General features: G+C 39.9%; 2 protein-coding genes across 16 annotated transcripts in view; both read right to left on the bottom strand.

Moving 5' to 3' along the window:
- Positions 1–12,410, bottom strand: part of dip2ca (disco-interacting protein 2 homolog Ca) — a 210,348-nt gene that overhangs the window by 50,102 nt on the left and 147,836 nt on the right. For all 15 annotated transcript variants that reach the window (XM_051380870.1, XM_051381246.1, XM_051380962.1 and 12 more), the window contains 2 exons: positions 10,969–11,166; positions 2,945–3,036 (listed from right to left, as the gene is read on the bottom strand). In XM_051380870.1, the coding sequence (XP_051236830.1) occupies positions 2,945–3,036; positions 10,969–11,166 (290 nt within the window). The remainder of the gene's footprint in view (positions 1–2,944; positions 3,037–10,968; positions 11,167–12,410) is intronic.
- The window catches only part of LOC127355896 (tripartite motif-containing protein 16-like), a 167,438-nt gene that overhangs the window by 118,522 nt on the left and 36,506 nt on the right, over positions 1–12,410 (bottom strand). The gene's annotated exons all lie outside the window — the stretch shown is intronic.

The following is a 12,410-nucleotide window of genomic DNA, read 5'->3' as shown; positions in this document are numbered from 1 at the left end:
TTGTTTTATGGACGCCATGCTGTACTGCTCTGGTGATATATTTTACAATAAGTTTGACTATTATTCTCCAGCAGTTAAGGAGGACGAAGAAGAAACACAGAAAATGCTTTCAGTCACAGAAAAGGAAAAGAGAAATATGCATCAACCACCTACATTTTTAAATAAATATCTGTACTTTCTACTCCTAATATTTTCAAAAGAGGCTTGTTGTTTTAGCTTTAATTGCATTTGAGGGGAAATATTGATTTAAAAAACAGTTTTTTGCATTATTCAACGCCTTACCAACAAGAAGACCGGTGCATATCATGCATGAAAGACGTAACATGACAAAAATAAACGAGAGAGGGAAGTTTCAGTTAGCTTTGCACAGAAACAGCCTACTCACTTTTCTTAAGTAAAGAAGTTGCATCAGTATTTCTGCTTTCCCAGGAGTCTTTTTTCCAAAAGTACTTGATAAATAATTTGAGTATTTTTGAGACTGCCTAACATATTGTGAGCAGTGTTTATGTGCCAGATATCATTTTCAAAGTATAATTTCTATTTTGTGTACAGATTTTTAAAATACAGTTTAAAAATTCAAAATAAATAACTAGATTAAGATTAAATAGATTTAGTAACAGATAGCGATGTTTTGTGAACTTTAATTTTCTCTAATGGTTAATGTTTGTTTTGATGGATTATGTGGAGTTCTGTGTGGTTGAGAAAATGTAATATTTCCTGCCTCTGGAATACACACTTCAAATAAAAATGAAAACAAACATGCAGTTAACCATCTGAAATTCAAAGCTAATTTCCCCAAACATGCTGTGAGCTTGTTTTTTTCACACAAAATCACACAACCTCTAATGCATTTTCATAAAACAACAACTTCTGTATCATCTCTTCGTGTAATTAAATCTCCTCAGCCTTCTAAACACTCTCGCAGTAAAACAAATGTCTGGATTCATCCTGCAAGACTCACTCCTGCATCACAATAAAGACACAACACTGTAATTTCTGTGTGTGCAACTTATTATAACTTCAGTAAAACTGTGAAAAGGAGCAGTTTGTAATTCACACTTGTACAGTAATTAAAACACACACCCTCCTTCTGGCTGAGATACATTAAAACACACACACTGGCATCGTGCCCGTCTTGACTTAGTCTCAAGCCGAGTGGGAAATTGAGCTTAAAATAAAGATGAAAGAGGGACAAGGAGAACAGAGAAGCTGGGGGTATCACATGGCAGCAGACACATGTGGGACTATGACTGAACCTTTTCCACTTCAGTGTGATCGGGTGTTTGTGTGCGCAGTGCTGGGTAAAGAGGCCCGGACTGTGATGTGATGATTATACTGACAGGAAAGAAGGGAAGGACTACACGTGTCCATTTTTAGAAACACTGAGCAATGGCCGTGTGTTGAGTCGACAAAGGATTTCTGGCCAGCACCCAAAACTGTTGAGAGGTGATGTCAGTGAAACTGCTGTGATGTCTTTAAAGTGAAGGAACCAACGAGACAACAGAGGCAAAGGTCTGATGAGTCCAGCTGTTTCTGAGCAGAGTGCTGACTCGTGTTTAAGGGTCAGTTAAAAAAGTGTAAAAAAATAACAAAAACACCTTCTCATTAACCTCGAGCCTCGCGGATTGTTTGGTTTTATTGTCTCAGGAGAGGAATTGAAATTCGGTGCTGAAAACATTAAAAGGAATGTATCTCATTCAAACTACTTTTTTCTGCAGCAATCAGCCCTGTTGACAGGTCGGTCCAGTTCTGTGGATTATTCAGAGCAGTCGAAGAGCAGCAAGCTACAACGCGGGGCGCTGTTGCAGTTTGGGGCTTCTTGCTATCGCTGGATGATCTGCTCTACCTGCTGGATGATCTGCTCTACCTTCTAAGCCACAGCCACCACAACAATCAATCACAGCTTTGGAGGCAGGATTAGAAATTGGTTGAGAATTCAGCTGGAAGCATTATCAGAGTAAAATGTGTCAATATGTGTTTTCTATAGCAACTTTTATTTTAAAAAACCTATTCTGTAAATCGTTCTCTTACTCTTGTGATTAAATACATTGCTCTAAAGCTTCTGAGGTTGTTCTGTAAATAGTTTCCTAATAGCAACTTGACTGATCAACCCTTATCGATGTCAGGCTTATTAACAACTTAGTCCCGCTCATGTCCAAGTACAGATACAGATACAGATACAGTTAATGGTGTACTCACTCATCTTGCTACAGTACCTACCTTCACTAAATACCTTCTGTAGGTACATCCATGAGAAACAAATGTATGAGATCAACACAAACTCTTAAAAGCACGTTTCTTTGATCATTGTGAAAAGAAAAGAAGAAAAATAATTGTTCTTATGGTTCTTCAGAAGGTTCTTCAGAAGGTTCTCTGGTTCTTTAAAGAGCCCTCACCAACTGAAGATCCTCTTTACTCAGGGGGATGGTTCTTACTGTATGTGGTTCTTTGAAGTACTAAAGGTTCTTCATCTTTATTGGGGTTATTTGGTGGCGGGTAACTAACAATTATTTTCATTAGAAATTAATCTGCAACTATTTTCTCCAATCAATACCTCATCAAGTGAAAGATTCAGCACTCTGACTACTGATTGGTTAGAAACAAAATGAATCAGCTAACATGAACAATGTCAGACTCAAGAGAAATGAAATTAAAAAGGCAATTCAGTCTGATTGTTTGGCAGAGGCCTAAAAATCAAATACCTGACTTATTTTTTCATTATTTTAGGGTTTTACTTACTTAATCTTCTTTGTCCCCTGTGAGACATAAAACCACAATGAGCGCCCGGCATTGCTCCCCGTTACCAATCCAGAACTTATTAATTGATTGTCTTTACTTTCAAGTCATAAGTCAAGTCTCACATGTTTTGTTTTCTTTTCTGTCTACCTCACTTAATCAGAATCATGTTTGTTTTTTTGTTCAGCTTGGTTTTCTGTGAACTTACCCGGTCTCCAGGTCTGACGAGTGGTTCCTGTTTGGTTCCCAGTTTGTGCAGCAGGTTGTAGGCCACCTTCACACTCCTGGACCACAGTTTTCCTGAGGGCAGATTCAGAGGATTATTATTAATGAACTACACAAAGCAAAAGCGGAGGAGAGAGGAAACCACAGCGTACTTTGTAGAAGGTTCAGAATGACATGAGTCCAAGTCAGCATACGGGCCAATTCATGAAAAAAACGGAACAAAGAGATCAAAGAGTTTCCTGTCAGGCAACTTTTTTGGTGTCGTATGAAAGAAGCTAATTTCTCCTGATTGTTTAGTGGAAGAAAGGATGACATCACGAGTCCCCATATGCAAGAAATTATTGCACTGACATGACACTTAATGTTAAAACACATTATTTCACCTCACAGGCGGACGGGCATGGAGATGATCACACAGATTTCATAACATCCAGCAAACCAAACCCGCCTCATGACTGCGGTGTAATTGGATCCATGTACAGTGATACTTTACACACAGAGACACAACCACAGCACATCAGAGGAAGTCATATAGGCCACATCTGTATATAATTACAGTGAGAAAGCATTTTGGTATCTTGACGAATGTATTATAATTTCAGTGCTCACACAACTATAGGCAGCATGAACTCTTTTTAACCCATTGGTGTCTTTGGGCACATGGGACTACTGTTTTTTTCCCTAAAATAGTAGAAAATGCCCTAGAAAAAGCAATTAAAATGGAGGGATTTATATTGTTTTTTAGTACACACATGCATCACACTCCTATCTATATACTCCATATAAATAAAAGCTGCACACTAATTTAAGAAACTGGCTGCAGCTCAGAAACTACAAGGTGCACAATCAAGTATTTGCTATCTATCAGGCTCATTAAATATCAAAAACGCGCACACTTATGCACAAAAACATTTATTATATGGAGAACATAAAGCATTTGCCCTAATTTTTCAAAAACCCTGACTTTGCTAATAAAAGTCCAAAAATATAAAAGGTTGCACTATTAGATAATCACCCAAGGCATTCTTCCTTCTCATACTATATGTAGTCTTTGGGTGCAAATGGGTTAAAAAGAAAGTTTAAGAAGCAATTTGAGGAATATTTTCACTTTACAGAAGGTACAAAATAACTGCTGCTTTAAATATCACCCTGCATATTTGAAGTGAAATAATAATATCAAATCTTTCCGATCGGTTTCGTTTTACCTGCCAGGCGTAGTCGGCTCTGTTCATTAACGCCATAACTGACAACAATAGAATCCATTTCCATCCCTTTTCTTCCTCCCCCTAATTCAGACTGACAGACGCAGATATTATGCATGAGCAATCCAGCGTGAATTCCTCATTGTTTTTCACACCAAATGAGGTTTTTCTGATGTTTGTCAGAGCTAATGAATTGTCGAAAAGGAGCCCGTTGGGATCCCACGAGGAAAATAAGACTGCGAGGAGAGAAAAATGAAGTAAATTGCAAATGAAGGCAGAGCAAAGAGTTACAGTAGGTGTGACTACAGTTTATAAGAAGAATTTAATTAATGAATTCAGAATGAAAAGCCACAAAAAAAACCAATGTGTGTCTTTAAGTAGTATAAAGTGGATTTCTTCTATTTAGACTTGCTTAGAAAGCTACTGTCTAATATCTGCCTAGCAACTGCTTACAGGCTTTAATGTGATTCATATTTTGTGATATTTTGATCACTCAATATTTGAAAATACTGATTATTACTAATATACAGCACTTCTAGAAGACCTGTTCCATGTGCATGCATTTCTTCGGTTGACGACTGCACTGATCCCAAATCAGTTTTGGGACGCCCAGTAATCGTGGGCACCCAACAACCAGCCATCCACCAGCTGGAAAACATGTTTAACAATCAGAGGAGAGGGTTCCTGCCTGCGTGTTAGAAAGTATCTCTGCTGCCGAACTGCAGAAGAGTCCAAATCAGAGCGCTGCAGCTCCAGATGTAATCAGAGCGCTCTGGTTTTTTAAGGGATGACATTACTCAACCTACCAGTGAAAGACGCATCCAGCAGCCTTTTGTCCTCTGAAATCGAGGAGAGGAGAAGGAAGCTGTCCAATCATCTAGTTTAATTTAATTGAAAAAGGTCCTTCTGTCCTGAAATGAGATATTTGAGAGCGGCAGCTACTCTCAGGAAATGACTGCGACTGTAGGTCACACGCAGAGCTTTTGTTTGACGAAAAGAACAATATTCATCCTGAGTGACGAGTTTCAATTGATGTTTTTTCTCTTTCCAGATGAATATCCATATTTTTTTTTTACATGTTTAACCTTTTTTAGGGATGTGATTGCAACTTCACACTGTAAAACATGACAACACATCTTCAAAGACCATTTGACAATATGTCTCAGGTAAATGTATGTTTTTATGTGTTACTTGCAGCCTAAAATGAATATTTATATAAGCGTTTAATAAGTTGTATACCACAATATGGTTCATCAAATCGCTGTGAAAGTGATATCGATATCGTTTACCACTGTAATGTGGCAGAGTCCGCCATCCACTTGAGTAAGAAAGACTTTAGAAAGTCTTAAAGCAATATATTTGTAGTTATTGTTATCTTTTATACTGCATCACATCATGCATCAGACGTATGACATCGAGTCTCAGGGATGGAGGAGTCATCAATAACCTTTCAAAGTTAGCTGTAGCTGAAGTACTTTGACTCTTATATGATGTAAAACAACAGTTTGTAAGTAAAGTAAATCCTGTAAAGGTTATTGAGGGACAGAAAGGATAAAAGGTGGTGATGAAGTTCTGAAGAGCTGATGGAAGTTGGCATTTCTAAAACAGGATTCTTAGTTTACAGAAAACACTCTGAACAAAAGCACAGGTACACACAAAGGATAATCAAAGAAAGAGATCAAAACAAAAACACACACAGCCCGAAAGGTTTATGTGTCCTTCACATGGCGTACAGAAAGCCAAACGTCTTTATTGATAACGTGATTTGGTGATAAATACCGTCAGCCGCGCTGTTTACAGAGGATCAAAGCTCCCCGGGACACTGTTGCCTCATTTTTTTGTTATATGAATAGAGATGTGTTTCTCTCCTGCCAATTATGTGAGGTTATCTGCAGTGCAGCGTGGGGAGAGTTGAGTTTAAGGGCAGCGGGAGAATTCGGTATCATGAATTCTCTCTGTTATCGGGGGGGGGACGACTCGACAGGAAGAAACAAAACAAGTTTGTCCTTGTCGGCCGACATCAAAGGGAGGACACCGCAGGAATGAAAGATAGAGGAAGATAGAGAGAGAGAGAGAGAAAGAAAGAGCGAGATTGAGATTCAGCACTGCACACACACACACACACACACACACACACACACACACACACACACACACACTGTCTCACCATGTTGTTGTCTCTCTGGTGGAGGACTCCTGAATGCTGGCTGAAGACATTTCACAGTCTGGTGAGTGCTCATATCGCCTCATCATCAGCTGGGAGCTCAATCCTCACAAATCAGTTTGCTTACACACACACACACACACACACACACACACACACACACACACACACACACACACACACACACACACACACACACACACACACACACACACACACACACACACACACCGTACGCCTATTTGAAGAAAGTTAACGCACTCGGGATAAAGTTATGGCCTCTTCATGTTAATCCTCTGGGTTAATGGTTGTGTATGTGGGAGTGTTTGATTGTGTGTACTCAACTGTGGCAAAAACATCCACAGATGCCAAGAACCTCAACAGGAGGTGGAAGGTAAGTAAATACTTTATAAGTACTGTACGTCAAATTCAACCTTCCAGGTCCATTTTTGGAGAGCTTCAAACAATGTGCAATGTGCCTGTTACAGGTTGCAGCTAATTTATCTACAATTTGTGAGCAATAATCCCTTGGGAGAGAGGTTGGCAAGCCTACAGGGAGCAGAATCCTGTATACTTGCCAACCCTCTCCCGGTTTTCTCCTGGGCAGGGGCATTTCCAAAAGGGGGGCCTGGGGAGAAACTAGATCCATTGGTACCTCGCTGGCCTTGTTGGCAAGGGGGCTAAATAATGCTTCAAAGTAAGTTCTGCATACTGGAGGCCCTAAACATTATCAAAATAACTGACTGACAGTCAGTGCCCCTCGTCTGGACACCCCACTGCTCCTGGGGTCACAATTCTCATGCATTTCTCCCGGTTGAAATATATGGGACATTGGACACGATGCACAGACAGATCTTTACCACAGACTCTGTTTGTAGCATCAGTTGATTATGATGGATGCCCTCTGCTGCCATGCAGAAATATGTTAACTTATAACAGGATAAGGTTTTTACAAGAGGAAATACTCTTATTTCTTTTGGCACATTGTTTAACTTCTTTTTGGTCCTGTTGTTTTTGTTCATACTCGTTTTCATACAGTGTGTGTTTTTCTTTGATTCGACTCGCTGACCCAATCATTGAGGTCGAGTCTGTTGTTGTTGTGCATGTGTGTGAGCACCGGCTGCTATCTGGAAAACTAAGGATAAAAAAATAAAGCAATGCAACACAAGCTGCGTCCGTGTATTTTGGCTATAAGCTCTGTGACTCTATAAGTTTCCACCTGAACAATAGAGCTACACCAAGAGTCGTTTCCTGGCGTGCACGTGGAGCGGAAGAGAGTTCTCGCACCTCGTCCTCCCCAGAGGGCAGTGGGGGTTCAGATTCTCTGAATTATTCTATATTCTTTCCTAAGAATTAAAAGTAAAATTAAAAGAATTTAACATAAAAAATGCTGACACAGTGTAGGCTACTTATTGTTTTATAAAAGTCCCAGAATGCAGAAAACAAAGTCTTTGAAACTCCATTTTGGATTCAAAATCCTCCCTATTTTTTATATTATTTTCATTTTATTAATACATTTCATCTTCTTCTTGTTCAGGCTACTCCCCTCAGTTTTTGAAATTCCCTTTACCCCCTTCTTTCCATCCTTTTTTCTTTCCCACTCTCTTTAATTTCCCAACTGATCTGAAAACATGAAAATCCTCGAGGAGATCCATCATGGTTTTCACAAAGCCATTACTCCTCTTGTGTGACAGAATAACAATAAAACAACCGTCTCCAACTGGTTCATGAAAACTATAAAACACAGCAGAAAACCAGAAAATGGCCAGAAAAACATCCATGTTCTTCTACTTGATTACATTTTAATGCCAATACCTTTACTTCTTTCTTAAACCTACTAAAAGGAGTTCGTACCTGGTTATGAAACTACTGATGCCTCTATAGGACCCTAACCACTAACCACTAACCCTTAACCCTAACTCAAGACCATCAGTAGAAGATTGGCTGTTTCTATATAACAATTTGGTTGGATTCTCCTTGAAATCCATGAAACGATGCAGTGGAAACACTGATTTTGTCCACAGCGCCGAAAGAATCAACACGAAATCAAAGTTCCTACTCAGGCTTTAAGTAAAGAGACTTAAAGTATTTTTCGCTGTCATTTGGGGATATATTGTAGTTTTAAGTAAAAGATGTGAGTGCTTCTTCAAACTCTGAACCCCAGTCTGTGTGTAAATATGTGTGCAGGTCCTCCTGGTGTCACTTCATTCCCCTCCGCTGTGCAGCAGGGAGGTCCGACACTATATTCACGAGGACCTAAGAGAAGCGGCTCTCTTCGCTGCGGCTAAATCTCTTTACACCCTCCGGACGCAGAGTCATTTTCTCCACTGCCGTTTGGGAGATGAATAACACTGATCTGCAGCCTCCAGCTGCTGAACAAAAGAGTTTGTTCCAATTTAAATATAGACTTAAACTGTGGCACTGAGCTGGGGGTTAGGACGTGATGTGATTCTGCTGCAGTGAATGCGTTCAGGGAGCTGGGGCGATGGGACGCTGCTGCAGGCGAGACGACTGATACATGTTTTGGAGCATTTCTTATTACTTTTTATCATGCTGTGGGTTTGTCTTCTCTCTTCTGGCTGCTAAAGACTTGTTTTTCTCCACGCTTACTTTGTTTTCTGATAGATTCAACACTGAAAAGGTGGATTTATACCAGTTGCCTCTGGCGAAGGAATCTTTCAGATTTCACCTGTTGATAGCACCACCACAACACTAGAAGATAGTAGAAGAAGAATTATATAACCAACCACAACTGTGTTCACATTTTTCACTCACTTTCTCACAGTGCTGATTGTAGCGAGCAGATGGTTTGTCGTGTAAATGGATTTGCCCAATCACCAAATACATCTGGTGTTCCTTTACAGTCTTTCTTTAACACTCACATGGTGTTTTTATGTTTAACTTCTCCAGTGGCATCAAAAACTTGTAGTGCAGGTCTTCACAGGTCCACTTGGCTCATAAAAACAGTAATAGTATATGTTAATATATCTAATCCAGGTGGACTGTCTTATACCTCTGATCACGTCTCAGTCAGAGTTAATCATTTAGAGGGAACGCTGGTGCAGCTCCAGTTGAGAAAACCTCCTGTCAACTGCATTTTAGACCAGGTATAATGATCCTCCGATCTGTTTTGGACCTGGTCTGGCTAATAGTCGGATCCCCTGATGAGCTTTTGTAAAATTATTCAAGTAGGTTTCCTACAGACCCGTGTTCTCACCTTTACTAACGGCCATCTGATGTGTAATTACAAGTGCAGCTGGAACTACAGTAAGAAAATAACTAAATCATAAAGTAAAGAGTAAAATCCTCCAGACAGCACAAAAGTTTTCAAAATAACAAGTATGACCTACACAGGCTGCCCTGTAAGTCACTCAGGATGTATTCCTGAGAAAAATAACTCATTTAAAAACATATTCTGGCCTTTGGGATGAAAAACTTCCCCTCCCTCTGTAGCAGCGCAGCTTTCTTGAAAGCGTCTTTTTCACACTTTGCTAATGTGCTTAGCGCTCTGTCTGGCTGCCATTAGTGGAATTATGCTCACACAGCGGGTGTTAAACATTGTTTGGTGCTTCAGTTAATCAGCTTGTGAGAGCCACCATATGTGCAGGAAAGACAGGAATGCAATTCATAGAAAAAAGGCCCTGCCGAATTCATATACTACAAAAGCAATGTTTAGTATTGATCGGTACATTACGACAGAATATTGAGAACTGACTGACTGTGGTGGCTGGTTTGGGATGCAGAAAGGTAATGTGGGCTGTCACAGCGATCACGACGAGCAGGCTTAGATTAATATTTTTGATCCGTAATAATTCGATTTTGATTTGGAAAAATCAGGACATGATGCCATCTTTCAGCACAAACCCTTCATGTACATACAGTCTTTCAGTAATCCTCAGCACAGATTATTATATTGAAAACTGTCCAGGACCAAAAGCTGGCATCAGATATCTGGTCAGATCTGTAATCTTGTTTATTTCTGATCAGATAGTTCCCAATTTATATCAAAAACAATTTGATTTAGACAAAGATGTAGTATGTATGTAGCATAGCAGGGTTCCCACTCCTTTTAAGAAATCATTTTCCAGGACCTTTCCAGGACATTTTCCAGGAGTTTTTCTTGACAATCAGAACAGCATTTGCTCACAAACAGACCTTTCTCACAGCAGCCATTTTGACAATAGTAGGGTAAACGCTGGTGTTACAATGATACAAATTAAGGCTCCATTCCATTTAGTGTTGCAGAGCCATTCCAGTGAGCCAACATGTCCGCTGACTCTGTGCAGCAGTCAGGTCAACTACTGGTTTCCTCTAACAGTAACATTCATTTGGCCACAGCACAGGCTAAAATATGATTTAAAGTTTCCAGAACAACACTGATTATTTGCAGGATATTTAGTTGTTTCAATCAATTTCCAGGTGTTTCCATGACTAGAAAACTAGTCTCTAATTGTCCAAGCTTTCCAGGACGTGTGGGGACTTCTGGGAGTAAAGTATCCCAACTCAGGTATCATATTGGCTCTAGTATTGACAAATCTAAAGTGGTACCGAGGTTTAAATCCAAGTTTTGGAGAGAAAATGCAAATACATGATATTCTTTTTTATTCCATTAAAAACAGCGTGAACGGAGGATTTTCTTACCGTAGGTGAGCACGTAGAGCGGCTTGCCATTGGTGTCCATGGTGGTGAGGCAGGGGGCCTTTGGAGAGATGGTGCCCCACCTCTGCAGGGCCGCCTCCAGAGAAGGGGGCCAGTTGGTTACGACGCCCAGCTGCTCGCCCCGCATGGCCACCATTTGGGCCCCCTCCGCCTTGGGCTGGTTGGGGTCTGGTTGCTGGACTGGGAGGAGAATAATGGAGGAGGACAGTGAGAAAAAATTTAAGTTTGTCCATTTTTGCTTTGAATTTAAACAATGAATTCAATTAGTTTTGTTTCTATGTGATCCCGGTGCTCCGGGAACCATATTCTCCAGTTCAGGACGTCACCATTAGTTTAACGATCACTAACCTCACAATGAAAAAATAAGTGATGTCTGCTGCACAGAAAATACAATATCATCATCATACATGCTTTAATTGATCAAATAATATTAGTAGGAAGTTTACAATGGTATAGTTTTGTCCTCATTATGAGTTAAATCTACCGTATTTATGACAATGGGCATGAGAAATAGCACGGAAAGCACAGAGGAAGCTCATAAGAAGGAATTTCACTTTTAATTAAACGAAATAACACGTTGAACATTTTTGTGGCGCGCTGAATCAAGCTCACTCTTTCCAACATTTGCTATTCATGCTTAAATTATGAATAAACTTCTGGTTCTGCAGCTCTTGATACTGGAAACAAAAGGAAATATTCATCAGTTAGACTCTGCTTTGTCACAGCAGACATTACGGAATGAAGAACTGAAAAGCTCTGCTCAAGTAATTTAGTTGTGTTGATTGGTGTCTGTGATTTTCAGCAGTTTTTTAAGTGAGTTACCTTGAATGTCTCAACATGAGGAGCAAGGCATTAAAATACAGTGAGGGGTGAGTCTGGTATTTTTTGAATTTTACATACATAAAAAAACTTCAAACAGTTTTGTAATCGGTCCAGTAAGTCGTCTCAGATGGAAGCCCCAAAACGTTCTGCGACTGGATGTCGAAGTACGTCCGGTGCTGGTTTTTGTACTTGACAGACTCAAATTCAAAGCGTCTGACATTACGCAAAGGATCCCTACAGAGTTTTTTGTTCAAGAGTAAGAGCCTTTATTATTCAGCCAGAAACAGCCATTATACCACTCTGTTAAAAGCCACCAGACTCTATTGATAAAAACAGTAATTTCACATCGTAGAACAAGGGAGGGTTGCTGGTCGATTGCTGCATCACTTGGTAAGTTAGTTTGTGATATTGTGTGACTTTGTTGTTGTTGTGTTTTTGTCACTTGTCGCTTTAAATGGAGCGATATAACGACTTCTGCTGGTCAAACAAAAATTATATTACTCGTTAAGGGTTCAGTGCTTACTGGGGCCTTCATTTCAGTCGTATTCTTTTGATATAATTGTGCTGCCAATACCACTGTCAGACGCAGCAGCATGGCCATT

The sequence above is a fragment of the Dicentrarchus labrax genome, unplaced genomic scaffold (genome assembly GCF_905237075.1).
Source record: "Dicentrarchus labrax unplaced genomic scaffold, dlabrax2021, whole genome shotgun sequence".
Lineage (NCBI taxonomy): Eukaryota > Metazoa > Chordata > Actinopteri > Moronidae > Dicentrarchus > Dicentrarchus labrax.
The sequence above is the reverse complement of the archived record's forward strand: the minus strand, read 5'-3'. Positions and strand labels throughout refer to the sequence as shown.